Below are 17,784 nucleotides of genomic sequence, written 5' to 3'. Positions count from 1 at the left end.
AAAAGTTTGTCAGTGTGTCTCTTACCTGCTAAAACTCACGTGATTTTTTTTTTTTCCTTTCAAAGTTAGTGATTGAAATGTAGGTTGGGCTGTTAAGCTTTTTTTCCTTGTTCTGAATTTGTCTGAGGTCAACAATTTTATATGAGGAGCATACTCCAGAGCAAATTGGATTGGAGGGAAAAGATGTGGAAGCTGTGTACACAGGACATATTTGGCAAGCCCTCACTACTCAGTGATGAGAAGAGGTGTCTTAGTTTATTGGAGAAATGACACTGTAGGACAAAAGTCAGGGAGAACTTGCTGAAACATGAATTCAAATGAAAATGCCAGGAAAAATAAGATATGTAGAGTGCACACAAGAGAGACTATTAAGGTTGCATTACCAGTGAATGGATTAAGTTCTTACTAACTTAATAAGTGGTACATTGCCAAATGTGAGCTTTATATTGAAAAGATTAAATTCTGTAACTTCTTTTAATTACAGATTATGTCTACTTTGAGAATTCTTCCAGCAACCCATACCTAATCAGAAGAATAGAAGAACTTAACAAGGTATAGACCGAATGTTCTTGATTCTAATATTAAAAACTATGTGTTTTCCACTGAAGGGTAATTGGGTAAAGGGCATAAGAGGTCCTAGACTCTCTTGAAGTAGAGATTTCAGATTAGAGAGTTATGCAGGATTCTTCTGTGATGCATGCCTGTAATCCCAGGTACTCTGCAGGCTGAGGCAGGAGGATCAAAAGTTCTGAGCCAGCCTGGGTAATTCTAGCCAGACCCTTGTCTCAAAATTAAAAAAAAAAAAAAAAAAGGATTAGGGATGTAGGTCAGTGGATCCAATCCCTAATACCACACGGACACAAAGTTGGCAGATTTCTTCCAATTGCTTAGAGCCTTGAAAAGCAGGTTGCTTCCATAACTCAGTCTCTTTTTATATTTAGAGTCATTTGTTTCTCCCTTTTTAGTTAATTCATATTTCTCTCTTCCAACTTTAGAATGAGCAAGTTGGAAAATAGTGAAGGGAATGTGTAAAATCCTAGACTAGACTAGCAAGAATACAGTTTTGAAAATATGAAGTAGCTTTTATACTAGGGCCCATGTAAAATAAAATTTTAATAAGATTTGTCCCTGATTCCAGATGTTAAGAAGCATTGTGATTGTTTCAGTAGATGAGCTTTTGCAGTGGAGGCACTGGAAAGCAGTTCTAACTATGCAGAGAACAGATTTTCTATTAATTTTCTGGTTTTATCCAGACCATTTTGAGGCCCATTTGTGTGACTTATGAGAATTCATAGTGTTAGAATCTTTTGGATTATTTGGCTAATACCTTTCTTCAAAAATGCCATCTGGAGGCTGGGAATGTAGCTCAGTGGTAAAGCACTTGCCCAGCCTGCACAAGGCCCTTGGTTAGTCCTTAGTACTGAAAGACCAGGAGGGAAAAAAAAAAAAAAAAAAACATCTGGAGACTGGTTTGGTTCTGAGTCCCAGGAAGACAGGTTTGGCCTAGTAGGTTATTACTTGTTTAAAGAACTTTAAGACCCCAGTTTGCTTCTGGGATATCCAAAGACTTTGTATTAAAAAAAAAAATTGTGTGATTTGGGACCACTATCAAATAAAGAGGATGACCTCAAGTTTAGACCAGTCTTTGAGTGAGAATTATTGGATGTGGTTGTGATGCGCTTCCTTTTTATGGTATTGGTGTAAGAACTGAGGCAATTCTAAACTATTCACCAGCTGGGTATGGTGGTGCACACCTGTAATCTAGTGACTGAGGAAGTTGAGGATCTCAAGTTCAAGGCCAGCCTCAGCAATTCAGTAAGGCCTTGTCTCAAACTAGAAAGTACTGGGGATGTAGCTCAGTGGAAAAGCACCCCCTGGGTTCAAACCCTAGCACACACACACAGAAAAAAGATTCAGAGTTCAAGTAGGTGTCATTTACCATCTTCAAATATACTTAATTCAGGGCTAGGGATGTTCAGTGGAAGAGTGCTTATTTAGCTTGCCTGAGGCACTGGTTCAGTTTCTGGTAAACTTCCTCCCCCCTAAATGTGTACACATACACGTCAATACACACTTGTCTTTATTTCCATTGCTTATCTTCCCAAACTAGAGTGTGTAGTGAATTTTAAGTGCCTTAGAATAATGGTTGGCACATAGCTGAAGTCATTCACTAAATATTTGTTGAATTAGTGAATTTCTCAAATGTGTCATGTTAATGCTTGTACATAGCTTTACTATTTGCAGAATACTTTGATTTCTTTATATTTGTATGTGTGTACACGCGCATTAGGAATTGAACCCAGGGGACGTTACCACTGAGCCACATCCCCAGCCCTTTTTATAGTTTTTATTTTTATTTATCCTTTTTTGTTGTTGTTGTTTTTAATGGTCCTGGGGATTGAACCCAGGGCCTTGTGCATGCAATGCAAGCGCTCTTAACAACTGAGCTATATACCCATCCCTATATTTTTTATTTTTGAGACAGTATCTCACTACATTGCTGAGGGCCTTGCTAGGTTTCTGAGGCTGGCCTTGAACTCATAATCCTCCTGCCTCAGCCTCCTGAGTTGCATGCTCCACCGCTTCCCACCCCCTGTAATAGTTTTATTATACCCCAGTAACAGTTGTGGACTGACACTGGGCTGTGGTTCAGTATTCTAAATATTGAAGCTTCAGACGAGAGCTCTAGGGTGTGTGTGTGTGTGTATATGTGTGTGTATGTGTTTTGTAGAGGGGTAGAGGAGTATTATATTGTGTGCATGGTTCAGAAAAGAATTATTTATTTACCTTTTTTGGTGATTGAGCCTGGGGTCTCACACATGCTAAGCATGTATTCTGTCTACATCTTTAGTCCTGAGAATATTTATTGAACTACATCCCATCTTTCAAGCATGTTTAGATAAAATTGTCATTTTAGAGTATCCCTGTTGGATGAAGTCACTAATGAGGAAAAAACTGATAAAAAGCTTATAGCCGAAGTCACAGATAGATTTTATTTACATGGCAATATTTGCCCGCTCATTTAGCAGATTGCTGGATCATTATTTCTGGAGGATGCATTTGATCACAATACTGTGAAATATAGAAACATTTTGGTTAGGAATTTAATACAATTTCAGTTTTAAGAGGCAATATTTTTGCAGTACTATTTCTCTAAAATACTGCTGCTGAACTTCATAAAATTGGGACATTTACTGCGGCGCATAGATATTCTTATTTCCTTATATTTGAGTATATATCTGTAAGCCCAGAGAAATTCAGAAAGCATGTTCTCAAATTTGTTAGAAATTGGAAATTACAATGGCAGTTTATTGTAATCTATGTATTTTTCCATGGAACTTTGTAATGAAGGATTAACCTTCTTTAAAGCTCTCAGAATTCATAGAGAATAAGAGTATAGGAGTCTGGGCCTCAGCTGCAGTAAATTACAGCCTAACCAAATATCGATTGTATCTTAGACTGTAGTCAAAAAGAAATAAGAGCTTCAGTGCTCATAATTCAAGGTTTTTATACTTTCATGTGTGAAGGTAAACTAAGTAGTGCTGAGAATATTGACTGTGATGTACTTGTAGACTCCCTCGGGCTGGAAGGATGCATTTCCAGGTCATGTAGTCCACTGTGCCTGATGTTTACTCCCCCTTACAGAGCTTCACCACCAGTTCAGCATGAGCTTTTAGGGGAGGGCTTTTTGATTTTAGACTTGGCCTATACTTTCTGGGAATTGGTTTGGAGAAGATAGGTTTACATGTTACAAATAAATTATGTGGTTTTAAAGTTTGGCGGGGATTAACTTCTTAAGGCTATTCAGAGTTAACAATGTCTTGCTTTAATCATTGAAGTAATTTAATCATATTAGTGGAATTGTTGCTGGTGAGGTATTATATATTTGACATCACGGTTACATGGAGAACCTGAATGAGTATTATATTCCTCATCCTCATTTGATCACCCTCCCACACACACAGGGAGTTGAACCCTGGGCCTTGCATGTGTGAGACAAGCGCTCTACCACTGAGGCATCCCCTCTTGCCTTTTTATATTTTTATTTTGAGACAGGGTCTAGTTAATTTCCCTAGACTGGCCTTGAACTTGTGATCCTCCTGCCAGGCCTCCTGAGTAGCTGGGATTATAGGCATGTACTACCACATCAGACCTTTCTTTAAACTTTTTCGCTCCTTGGTTATCCTGTAGTTGTGTTTGGCATAGTGTTGATGAGAATGACCTTACAATTGTGCTGAATCTAGTTTAGTTTTATAAACTATATGACAGTTTGGTAACTTTTTTGTTTTTTCAATCCTGGGAAACAAATCCAGGACCTTATGAATTCTAAGCACATGGTTTTTTAAATTCTTTTTTTCCTGCTACTGGGGATTGAACCTGAGGCACTTACTACTAAGCTACATCCCCAACCCATTTTTCTAAAAACAATTTTTGGTACCCAGGATTGAACACAGAGGCACTTAGCCACTGAGCTAATAATCCTCAGCGCTTAGAGTCTCACTGAGTTGCTTAGGGCCTCAGTAAATTGCTGAAGCTGGCTTTGAACTTGTGATCATCTTGCCTCAGCTTCCCAAGCTGCTGGGATTATAGGCATGTGCCACTGTGCCCTGTTTATTCTGTAATTTGAGATACAGTCTTGCTAAATTGCTTAGAGCCTTGCTAAATTGCTGAGGCTGGCCTTGAAATTGTGATCATCCTGCCTGAGTCTCCTTAGTTGCTGGTATTGCATATGTACACCACCACATCTGGCTGAGCACATGCCATATCACTGAAGTGTACCATCAACCCCCAGGTAACTTTTTAATTTTTCTTATTTCTTAGACTGCAAGTGGCAACGTGGAAGCAAAGGTAGTGTGCTTTTATAGACGACGAGATATATCCAACACTCTCATAATGCTTGCGGACAAGCATGCTAGTAAGTTAATTATCTTCTCTTAGACTAAAAAACTGTTTAAGTCTTATGTTTTTTCGTGATATGCTTTCTGTTATCTGAAGCTTTTTACTTCATTTGTTTTCCTTGCAGTTTTAATGGAAGTAATTTTTTGGGTGGCAGTGGTTTTAGTTTTTCTCCCCCCCCCCCTTTTTTTTTTTTATTTTCAGTACTGGGGATGGAACTTGGGGCTTCTTAAATGCTGGGCAAGTTCTCTATCACTGAACTGTACTCCCAGTCTTTTTTCTTTTATTTTGTGACTGGATCTCGCTAAGTTGCTCAGGCAGGTCTTGAACTTGAAATCCTCCTCCCCAGTAGCTGAGATTACAGGTAGGGTCTTGTTAAATTGCCCAGGCTGCCTTAAACTTGGCGTATTCCTGTATTATCCTCCCGAGATGCTGGGATTAATCATGAGCACGCTACACCTAGCCAATTTATTTTTGATTTGTATACAAAATGTTTTGATATGAATTGTTCTTTCTTTTCTCTCTCTCTTGCTATCTTGCCCAGGCTGATCTTGAATTCCTGGGTTCAAGTGATCCTCCCACCTCAGCCTTCTGAGTAACTGGTAGTACATGCTCACCTTACAATATTTGAAAACACAAACAATAAACATATACACACATACACACATATAAAACATATATGTGTTGATATCTATATGCTACTGGGGTTGGAACCCAGTAATTTGCTCATGCTAAGCAAGTACACTACCCCTGAACTACATCACAGTCTTCAAATTATTTATTGAACAATTTAGGTCATTCATATATAAGACCCAGATACTTTCTTTTCTTTTTTTCAATACAGATTGAAGTGAAGGGTGCTCTACTCTCTACTACTGAGCTCTATTCATAGCCCTTTTTTTTTAAAGAAAATTTTTTTGTTGTTGTTGATAGATTTTTTTTTTTAAATTTATTTATATCGGTGCTGAGAATTGAACCCAGTGGCTCACACATGCCAGGCAAGTGCACTACCACTGAGCCACAGCTCTAGCCCCTATTCCTAGCCCTTTTTATTTTTTAATTTTTGAGATAGAGTCTTGCTAAATTGCTCATGCTGGCCTCCTTCCTCAGTCTTCCAGATGCTGGTATTATAGGTGTGTTACCATGTCCTACTGGGAATTTATTTTGAGGTTCATGTCTGTGATTGAGAATTACTAGCTGGGCCAGGTGTGATGGTGTATATCTGTAATGCCAGCTGCTCAGGAGGCTGAGGTAGGGTGACCACAAATTTGAAGCCAGCCTGGGCAACTGCAAAAAGTAAAATGCTGCATGGAGAGGCTGTGTGTCTGTGCCAGGGTTGATAGTCTTTACTGAGTTCAGGGCCAGAGGTGACTGAAGGAGTCACCAAGTAATTTGGCCCCAGCCTTATGAGTCTTCCTCTTTAGGCCCCAGTCATTGTGGAACAAAGATAAGACTTGGGTGCTGTTCGCTGCCTGAATTCCTCATCCTGAACCTGTGAACCAAAAAAATTAGCTATTGTTTTGTGCCACTATGTTTTGGGGTAATTTGTAACTCAGCCATAATTAGCTGAAATAAGATCATAATAGTTTTCTTGTTTCTATTATTTTGGTGCTAGGGATAGAATCTAGGGGCACTTTAACATTGAGCTACATCCCCAGCCCTTTTTTTTATTCTTTATTTGAGACAGGGTCTTGGTAAGTTGCTGAGGCTGATTTCAAACTTGTGATCCTCCTACCTTGGTCTCCCAGGTCACTGGAATTATAGGTGGGCACCCCTGTGCCTAACTGTGTTTACATTTTTTCAATATCAGTTTTTTAAAAAATACAAGCTTTTGACTGCCTATTAAAGTATTTAATAAGATATTACTAATTTTTTAAACCTCATCTTTATTTTGACAGTAATTAAACTGATGAAATCTTGTGCTGTTGCTTCACTGAATATTTTCCTTATAAATGATTTTTGGCCACAGTGAGCCCATGTCAGGAAAATACTCTCTTTAATAATGTGGAGTAAATTTCATTGGTAGTGTTCCACCTCCTTCCCCAGCACCACCAAAAAAACAAAAACAAAATTAAAAATTATTGATAGTAAAACTTTTATATGTAATATTAAAAAGTCCCCAGAACTCAGTGTTATTCTCTAATAGAAATGCAAAAAGCAAACAAAAATAGTAAAAGAATAGAATTCTGTGTCCTGCATTTCAATGTGTAAATTCAGGGGCATGACTAGTGGTGCATGTAATGAACTTATGCTTACATGTTTCATAAAATCACTAGCAGTACTGCAGTTCCGCAGTAGTGACCTCCCTTATCTGCCCGGAATGTGTTCTACAACTGTCACTGAATGCCTGAAACTATAGGTCCTATTGAATCCTATATATTGCTGTTTTTTATGTGCATCCATACCCATGATAAAGTTTAATATATAAATTAGGCACAATAGGAGATTAATAACAATAATTAAAAATAACTTTAACAATATAATAAAAGTTATGTGGATGTGGTCTCAAGATATTTTATTATTTATTTTCTGAGACAAGAATCATTTTTTTTAAAGATATTTATTTTTAGCTGTAGTTGGACATAATACCTTTGTTTTATTTATTTATTTTTATGTGGTGCTGAGGATTGAACCCAGGGCCTCACACGTGCTAGGCAAGCACTTTACTGCACAGCCACAACCCCAGCCCCTATTTTCTGAGAAAAGAGTCTTACTGTGTTGCCTAAGCTGGCATTGAACTCTTGAGCTCAAGTGATCCTCCTGCCTTGACCTCCAAATGGCTGTGACTATAGGAACATGCCAGGACACCTAGCTATTAAAAATATTTTATTGTATCATAGATCTTAGCAAATTTAGCATACGATTTTTTCCCCCTCCTCTTATGTCAAGAACTTGGACCTTTTCACTTGAAGGAAGCACTATTGGTTTCTGGGGAAAACAAAACCTAAAATAAAATGGCCAGAAAGAATTCCAATATATCACCAATAAAAAATGTGATTGAATAAATTATTATCAGTAACACTATTAATAGTTACTGGTAACATTTGATCATAAATGAAGCCCAAAGAAAACCTTAATAAACATCAAAAAGTAAGTACTGAACCAGGCATAGTGACACACTCCTGTAATCCTAGTGACTTGGGAGGCTGAGGCAGGAGGATCATAAGTTCAAAGCCAAGCCTCAGCAACTTAGTAAGGCCCCAAGCAACTTAGTGAGACCCCGTCTCAAAATAAAAATAAAAAGGTCTGGCTCATTAGTTAAGCACCCCTAAGTTCAAGTTGTGGTTAAAAAAAAAAAATAATAATTATATTGGGTATGGGGATATACCTCAGTAGTAGAGAGCTTACCTAGCACACCCAAGGCCTTGGGTAAAATCCTAGTCTTGCAAAACAAACAAAGTCAGAAACCGGTTCTTGAAAAGATTGCTCAATATTATAAATTTCTGTGGCCAATAATGTCCATATTTGAGTTATCACCAAATCTATAAATTTTAATAAAGTCTTAATAGAAATTTATATGGGACTTGACAACTAGATTCTCTTATTCATAGGGAGATAACTTCCCCCACAAAAAAGTCAGATTCATTTGTATCGTGTTTTCTAGTAAATACTTTTAAGGTTGCACATATTTGAGAGCCTTTGATCATCTACTTTAGGTTTTGCAATGTAATGCTTTGTCATTCATCAAAAAAATGAAAAAAAATCACAATATTGTACATTATTTATCTTATACAAATGGTTTTATTTATTTATTTTTGATACTGAGGATTCAACCTGGGGGCAATTTATCACTGAGGTAAATCCTAAGCTGTTTTTATTTTTATTTATTTATTTTGATCCCAGGGATTGAACCTAGGGTTGCTTAACCACCAAGCTACGTTTCTAGTCCTTTTTATATTTTATTTAGAGACAGGGTCTCTCCAAGTTGCTTTAGAGCCTCACTAAGTTGCTGAGGCTGGCTTTGCCTTTTATTTTTTATCTTAAGACGGGTCTCATTAAGTTACTGAGAGCCTTGCTAAGTTGCTAAGGCTGGTCTCAAACTTGCAATCCTCCTGCTTCATCCTCCTGAGTTGCTAGGAATACAGGTGTGAGCCACTGCATCTTGTCAACATGTTTTGAAGTAACATGTTGTGTGGTATGGCTAAATGTAGCTTATTAAAAGTCAAACAGGGGCTGGGGTTGTGACTCAGTGGTAGAGCACTTGCCTAGCATGTGTGAGGCACTGGGTTCGATATTGTGTCCAATTTCAAGTACAAAAAAAAAAACAAAGAGCCAAACAAGGTGGCGCAGGCCTGTAATCTTAGCTACTGGAGAATTACAAATGGAGGCCAGCCTCTGTCACTTGGTGAGATTCTCTTTGATAAGTGAATGCTGATGCACAATGGGGAGGGGAGTAGGCGGGGGACATGGGAAAAATGGAGGAGCCTTTGCTCACCTTTTAACTCTGAAACTGACATCCCTTCTTGGTCCTATCTGGGCTGCTACTACCATGCGGTTGGTGTTGGCATAAAATCTATTTTCTATCACATTATTAACATAAAAAACTTTCTTTTGCTGGGCTAGGATTGTGGCTCAGTGGTAGAGTGCTTGCCTATCATGCATGAGGCACTGGGTTCGACCCCTGGCACCACATAAAAATAACAAATAAAATAAAGGTATTGTGTCCATCTATAACACCTACAACTTATATACCTTTCTTTTGTAAGTCCTTTTTTCTTTTTTGGCACTGGGGATTGAACCCAGGGGCGCTTAACTACTGAGCCACATCCTCAGCCCTATTTTGTATTTTATTTAGAGATAGAGTTTCACTGAGTTGCTTAACACCTCACTTTTGCTGAGTGTGGCTTTGAACTCGTGATCCTCCTGCCTCAGCCTCTTAAGATGCTGGGATTAGGGTTGGAGATATGGCTCAAGCGGTAGCATGCTCACCTGGCATGCGTGCGGCCCGGGTTTGATCCTCAGCACCACATACCAACAAAGATGTTGTGTCTGCCGAGAACTAAAAAATAAATATTAAAAATTCTTTCTCTCTCTCACTCTCTAAAAAAAAAAAAATTAAAAAAAAATAAAATGTATCCTTCTATTAAAAATTAAAAAAAAAAAAGATGCTGGGATTACAGTACCACCATGTTAAATAGTTAGTTTCTTTCTTGGTACTTGGGGCTGGGGTTTCAAGCCTAGGCTATGCTAAGCTCATGTTCTGTCACTCAGTCCCAGCTGAGTCCTTGGCCCAGAGTTACCTAGTGGGACTAGTGTCCTATCTTTTGATTTTTGCTTTGTATTTTTTTTTTTAATATTTTAGTTGTTGATAGGTCTTTTTAAATTTAGATTATATGTGGTGCTGAGAATTGAACCCAGTGTCTCACACATGACAGACAAGTGTGCTACCACTGAGCCCCAGCCCCAGCTTTGTATGTTTTAATTTATCTCTTTAAAATTTATTTTGGAAGCTGATTAGCATACCTGTAATTGCAGCAATTTGGGAGGTCAAGGTAGGAGAATTGTCCATTTGAGGTCAGACTCAGCAATTTAATGAGACCCTGTCTCAAAAAATAAAAAGGGGCTGAGGATGCAGCTCAGTGGTAGAGTGCCTCTGGGTTCAGTCCCTGATAACTCCTCAATAAATACATAAATGAATGAATGAACAATAAAAATTTATTTTGGAGAAGAGAAATGTACCTTCTTTGTGTTTGTACAGTTTGGCACTGTGGGACAGATTTTTGGGTCTTAGTTTCTTTATGCTGACAAGGCACCCGCTAGTACTTTTTGCCTTATTACCCTCTCATCTTAAGAGTTGTCGTAGGGATTAAATGATTAAAGGGCCTGTGGCAAATCCTAAGACATAGATAATGGTACCTAATTTTAAATCAGAGACAGTGAATGACATGGAAACCAATCGATTTAATTTATTACTAGAAATTAAGTGCTTATCAGATGATAGAAAGGTTGAAGGAATGGATCTAAATAGACTCCTAGAGGATTAGGAGAACCAACCCATACCCAAAGCCTTTTGCTCTGAAGCCCTACTCTGGACCTTCATTAAGGTCATGCTTTTTCAATAGTTTCTCACACCCAGGAAGTTGGAAAATGGTCACTTGGAATCTTGGTTCTTCGAGGCTTTAGAAGTTAATCAGAATGATGCCATCCCTTGCTCATTCTTGACTCCTAGGAGCTTGGAGAATGAATGTCTCTGCACATTAGCCCATACTTTTCCACTTTGCTCGGTTAGTGAAAAGAGTGAAGAGCCTCTGGAAGGTGGGCTCAGCCTCAGCCTCTCTCAGTACCCCTCATGCCAGGTGCTCTCCACAGCTCAGGGAGCATGGGAGGCTGGGGGCTGTCCCTCCAAATGGAAGGAAAATCCATACATCCAGTGTGGTGGGAATATGCTTGGTGATGGTATGGTACCACCCAAGGATTATTATTGCTGTGTTTAATACGCCTTTTTTTTTTTTTTTTTAAAGAGAGAGTGAGAGAGGCAGAGAGAGAAAGAGAGAGAAATTTTTAATATTTATTTTTTAGTTATCAGTGGACACAACATCTTTGTATGTGGTGCTGAGAATCGAACCGGGCCGCATGCATGCCAGGCGAGCGCGCTACCGCTTGAGCCACATCCCCAGCCCTAATACGCCTTATTTATAATAGTATTTCAGGTGGTTGACGTTCTAGAACTGGAGCCTGGAAATCTCAAATCCAATTTTTTTTTTTATGGATTGTATTCATTTTAACATCTTATTCCTTATTCTATTCAGTTTGCAATTTACTGAGCATCTCACTGTGTATGGCATGTGCCTGTACTAGATGCTGGGGATGTTAGCAGTGACCAAAATGTTGTCCCTGCTCTCAGAAAAACCGTGGGCATGGTACAGGCTGTGTTACTACAGCATATGGTAAGTGCTGTGGTGGAGGTGAGTAGTTGAAGTATACAGGAAGAGATGGGCTTGGTGTTGCCCACCTGTAACTCTAGCAGCTCAGAAGGCTGAGGCAGGAGGATAGCAAGTTCAAGGCCAGCCTATGCAACTTGGTAAGCCCCTGTTTCAAAATAAAAAATACAAAAGACAAGGCATGTAGCTCATTGGTAGAGCAAGCTTCCTTGGGTTAAATTCCTAATACTAGGAAAAATCAAAACAAAAACCCCACACAGGAAGCATACCTGACTCTTGTCAGGGACTTGAAAATTGATAATAGGAAATGGTTATTCACAAGTATGATTGCCCCAGTTGCTTGTGCATTTTATAAAAGAGTGAAAAGAATTGTTTCACGACAAATTTTGGTAAGAATAGGAATATGATAGCATAGATGGAAGATTTTTTTTTGCTTTGTGGCTGTTTTGGGGATTGAATCCAGGGCTTCATACATGGTAAGTATGAGCTCTACCTCCAACCCCTATGGGAGACTCTTCTTGCAGATAGAAATAGAGAAAGTACTTTAAAAGGCGGAAAGGCCAGTCCTGTTGCTGAGGTGAGGTGAGACCTCAGGCATCTGTGGCATAAGCACAAATTCTGGGCCTTAGGGTTCAGGTGTCCTTTCCTTTTTCCTGGTTACTGTCCTTTTGTATGTCCAAGATGTAAAAGGGACATTCTTTCATTTTTTTCATGTGCAATGAACAAAATTTTGCTTTGCCCAAGAGGGCCTTGCTTGTTTTTTCATTTTTCCTGGCAGCCATTTAGGTGTCTTCAGTTGTATAGAATCATAGCTGTTCTGTTCTGGAGAACAGTTACAAATCTTTATTTTATAAAAGTTACTTACAGGGCTGGGGATGTGGCTCAAGCGGTAGCGCGCTCGCCTGGCATGCGTGCGGCCCGGGTTTGATCCTCAGCACCACATACAAACAAAGATGTTGTGTCCACCGAAAACTAAAAAATAAATAATAAAATTCTCTCTCTCTCTCACTCTCTCTTTAAAAAAAAAAAAAGAAGTTACTTACAAGTAGTATTCTGGAATCATTAATAAATGTGCATTTTGTAACAATACACCAACATTTCCTTTGGTTTTAGTTATGTGCTATTAATTGAAATTCAATGTTTGCTGTGTATACTCTGTTCTTTCATTCATAGATTTTGCATTATGGTTCCTTGGGAAAAGCTCATGTTATATCAAGATAGATTTTTTTCTCTTTTTTTTTTAAAGAGAGAATTTTAATATTTATTTTTTAGTTATCGGCAGACACAACATCTTTGTATGTGGTGCTGAGGATTGAACCTGGGCCACGCGCATGCCAGGCGAGCGCGCTACTGCTTGAGCCACATCCCCAGCCCTAGATTTTACTCTTGTTAGTCACCAATAGAATACTTTTTTTTTTACACAATTTTTAAAAAACTTTATTTATTTATTTATTATTTGTATGTGGTGCTGAGGATCGAACCCAGGGCCTTGCACGTGTGAGGCAAGTGCTCTAAACTCTTAGTGTTTTCCATGCACTCCATCAGCCACTCACACATTCTTCATTTTGTACTTTTAAATAATCATTTTTTTTTTTTTTTGTACTGGGGATTGAACCCAGAAGTGCTTAACCACTGAGCCACATCCCCAGCCTTTTAAAATACTTAATAAAAGTGAGACAAGGTCTCACTAAGGTGTCTTGCTAAGTTGCTGAGGCTGGCTTTGAACTCACAGTCCTCTTGCCTTAGTCTCCTGAGCCACTGGGATCACAATCATGCACCATTACACCCGGCTGTATTGGAAATCTTTAAACCTAGTACCCAGAACTGATGCTCAGAATGATCTTTCAAGAGCTCTGTGCTACACTCTTGAGGCTCTTTGTTGTTCTTGTGCATAACCTTATTTTTAGTATTTTGTTGTTTTCTTTCTCATTTTTGTGGTACTGGGGATTGAATCCAGGGCTATTTCTCACCTTCTCACCTGTTTTTTAGTGAAAGACTTTATTTTTCCCCTTTTGCTTTTGCCTTTTTTTGGGGGGTTACTGGGATTGAACCACAGATGTTATGACTGAGCTATATCCCCAGCCCTTTTTCTACTTTATTTTGAGACTGGGTCTCTCTAAGTTTCTTAGGGCTGGCTTTTATGTGGTGCTAAAGATCGAACCCAGTGCCTCACATGTGCTACCAAGTGCTCTACCACTGAGCTACAGCCCCAGTCCCAACACCAGTCCATGTTTTATTTTGAGAAAAGATCTTGCTAAGTTACTTGGGCTGCCCTTGACCTTGTGGTTCTCCTGCCTCAGCTTCCTTAGTCACTGGAATTCAGGCATGCGCCACCATGCCCAGATTTCATGATTATATTTTGGAAATTTGTGAGTCTTTGTAGTAAAATTATAAAAATAGCTGACCAGCCAAAGTTGCTTTACATTTGAGAGTAGTGGTGATTTGCTGGGTGTGATGGCATGCACCAGTAATCTCAGCTACTTGGCAGGCTGAGGCCGTAAGATCCCAGGGCTAGGCCAGCCTGGCTGGGCAGCTTATTTAAACCTCATCTCAAAACCAAACCAAACCAAACAAACAACAACAAAAAACAATGGTGATAATTCATGTGGTTATAACTCTGTCTGATTACTGACAGAAATTAATTTCATCCTGGTAGAAAAATTATTATTGGAAAGACAAACTTAGAGATAACAGAAAGTAAAAGATTTTATTTCCTGTTTTTGTATATTTTTTTGTCACTAAGGTTTAGTATGGTGACTGTTGGGTTTTCGTAGTTTCAGCAGCAAATTCATATCTTCTTTTGTTTACATGGTTTTCAGGTTACTTACTGCTCTGCACAGTTGGGGATTTTTTTTTCTTCATGTTTTTCCTTATTTGAAAAGTTCTTTTTTTTTTTTTTGGTAGAGGGGATGGGCAGGGGCTTGTTCTGGGGATCTAACCCAGGGCCTCATATCTGCTAATAAGCAAATGCTCTACCCATGAACTATACCTCCAGCCCTGAAAAGTTTCTTTAAAAAAACTTGATAATTATTAAATTTCTTGTCATGTAAGTAACTAATCAGGACAGGAAAAGATGACAGGATTATGAGAATTTTTTTTTTTTTTTTTGTGGGGATTAAACCTAGGGCCTTGTGCATGCAAGGCCACACTACACCAACTGAGCTATGTCCTCAGCCTGTGGGAAGTTTTTAGAATGATGAAGCTTGTTAGTAAGAGATTCCCAGAAGGAAAGGTACTGTAGCAAATGGCCATAGGAAATGTAATGGTAATTCTGTACCCCACAGCTGACTCTTATTTCCAGTGTTGTCCATGATAGACTTTAAATTTTTTGACCTTTGGTTTTCCAACTGGATAAAACTTGGAAAAAAGTTATATCCTATAATATGATGTTCTGTGTTTCTTATATTGATAATTTATTAAAACATTATTTACAAGTTTAAATGGAGTTTATCATTATAGAATTATTTTTGATTACCTAGTATTTGGACATAGGAAAAATATAAAATATTTATATTAAAATATATGTACTGCCATGTACCACCACACCTGGCTGGCAAGTAGAGTTTTTAAAGATTTTTAAATACGTGTTCCCAAAGAGCTTTCCAGGAACTATGTCAGTTTTACTTTCACATTCAGTTATACTGGGGATTGAACCTAGGGTGCTTAACCACTAAACCACATCCCAGAACTTTTATTAATTTTGAAACAGGGTCTTGCTAAGTTGCTTAGGACCTTGTTGGCTTTGATCCTTCTGTAATAGGCTTCTTAGTTGCTGGGATTATAGGTATATGCTACAGCAACTGGCAGCATTTAGTCTTTTCCTATAGTTTCTTCTAGAAGTTTTATAACTTAGATATAAGTTATTCATTTTTTAGTCAATTTTTATATGTGGTGTGTGCTACAAATCCATGTTCTGTTTTTGATTGCTTTTGTCTTTGTTAAATCAGCCGATCATATATGTGTTGGTTTATTCTGAATTTACTATTCTGTTCTAATAATCAAGTTGTCTTCCTTTTTGCCAACAACATGCCTTTGATTATTCTACCATTTTTTTTTTTTTTGGTACTGGGATTGAACCTAGGGCCTTGGTATGTGGTAGTCGTGCACTCTACCAGAGTTACACCCCCAGCCTAGATTACTGCAGTTTTAAAATTCTTCTTGAAATTAAATAACGTTAGCTCTCCAACTTCTTCTTCTTCTTTTTTTTCTTTTGAGGTTAGGTCTTGCTATGTTGTCTGTGATGGCCTCAAACCCCTGGGCTTAAGCGATTCTCTTGCACCAGCCTCTCCAGTATCTGGGACTACCAGGGTATGCCACTGTTCCTGGCTGTGGATATTTTTGTATTCCTGTAAATTATCTTGAACTTTGTTCTGAGATGCAGTTAAATTACTTGGAAACAGCTTGATCTTTGGTTGTTGCCTTTATGATTTGGTAAGTAGGTATCGAGCAGTGCTCTGTCAAGGGCTTAATTATTATTCCCCATTACTAAGGCAAGGTCTTTCTTTCTGTGCACTGTACCCAGTATACCATGAATGCACTGGGGTGTGACTGGGAACAAACAAACTCTGTCACTCTGTGTGAACAATGAGTACAATTCCCTGGAACTCTTTCTAGTGATTCTTCCTGGCCTCTGATAGTTCACATGAGTGCACCCATGGGCACTGTGCTCCAGGAACCCTTTGCAGCTCTCCAGGTTTCTGCTCTGTTCAGCCTCTTCTCTGATACTTTGTCCTCTGAGCTCTAGTTGCTTTCATCTTCCAGGTCTCTCTCAACTCTGAAAGTACTTTCTCTTCCCTGTGCTGTTGCTTGGAAACTCAAGAGTCAGCAGGGCCAGTTTTAGGGCATTTCTCATTTGTTTCCTGTCTTTCAAGGATTATTGTCCTTCATTGTTTAATACCTAGTGGTCCATTGTTGAGAAAACTTATGTTTTATTTATTTTATGTGCTCAGTAATTAATAGTTTTGTTACCAATAGTAGGATAGATCTGGTCTCTGTTTAAAAGTTTTAAATACAGGCATAAAATAAATACAGGCATAAAATGGTTAAAGTGAGTAAATCAATAAATTTTCATGTATGTATATACTTATATTATTAGCACTCAGATCAAGATAAAGAAACTTAGGTGTGGTGGTGCATGCCATAATCGCAGCAACTTGGGAGGTTGAAGCAGGAGGATTGCAAGTTCAAGGCCAGTCTTAAGAATTCAGTGAGGTCCTAAGCAACTTAGTGAGACCCTGTCTCAAAATAAAAAGGGCTAAAGTTGTGGCTCAGTGGTTAAGTGCCCCTGGGTTCAATCCCTGGTCGCCCCGCCCCCCCTCCTGGTCATTATCATACTCACCTTCTGCAGGGTGGCTATGCTTTGTTTTGCCTGGTTTTTAATGTCATTTACCTATTGATGAATAATTGGGTTATTTCCAGTTTATGAATAAAGCTGCAAGGTTTTTGGTGTGCTTAGCTCTCATTTCTCTTGGGTAATACTTAGAGGTAAAATTGTTGGGTCAAGTTATGGGTTAAAACTTTCTTTTATAGGTATTACCAAATTTTCCAAAGTACTTGAACTAATTTTTATTTCCTCTGTTCATGTATGAGAATTTCTAGGTTAATTATGTTTTTTAAGGAGACTTAGTGTTTTCAGTCTTTGAGTTTTAGCCATAATGGTACCACATAGTAGGCCAAACTTGAGTAATATGAAGGCTGAGATGCCCAGCTGAACAGTTGCTTGAAACCACGGAGTTCTCTGGATAGGGACTTTCAGTTTTAAAACAAAAGATAGTCACCCTAAGGAAACTTTCAGCTGATGTGGTAGGCAGGATGTGGTGGTGGAAATAGGACATTCACACATGAGCCCAAGTTTGAGCTCTCACTTGGAGATTTTCTTCTCCAGTTACAAAAAATAGGGACCCACACACTACCCCTTTCCCTGATAGATGTTGGCATAAATATGTGTCTTCAGAGAAGCTTCTGCTGGCTCCTCAAGCTCTGTCAGCCCTAGTTCTGGAGCACCCTT

The 17,784-nt window shown here is 38.6% G+C and overlaps 1 protein-coding gene across 10 annotated transcripts in view; it reads left to right on the top strand.

Moving 5' to 3' along the window:
* Nucleotides 1–17,784, top strand: part of Mta3 (metastasis associated 1 family member 3) — a 239,745-nt gene that overhangs the window by 46,429 nt on the left and 175,532 nt on the right. For all 10 annotated transcript variants that reach the window (XR_013429020.1, XR_013429019.1, XR_005727282.2 and 7 more), the window contains exons 2-3: nt 485–552; nt 4,822–4,915. Coding sequence is in view for 7 of the 10 variants with exons in the window: in XM_078029290.1 (XP_077885416.1) it covers nt 485–552; nt 4,822–4,915 (162 nt within the window). In the remaining 3 variants the exon portion in view is untranslated. The remainder of the gene's footprint in view (nt 1–484; nt 553–4,821; nt 4,916–17,784) is intronic.

This window comes from Ictidomys tridecemlineatus, chromosome 12 (genome assembly GCF_052094955.1).
Source record: "Ictidomys tridecemlineatus isolate mIctTri1 chromosome 12, mIctTri1.hap1, whole genome shotgun sequence".
NCBI lineage: Eukaryota > Metazoa > Chordata > Mammalia > Rodentia > Sciuridae > Ictidomys > Ictidomys tridecemlineatus.
The sequence above is the reverse complement of the archived record's forward strand: the minus strand, read 5'-3'. Positions and strand labels throughout refer to the sequence as shown.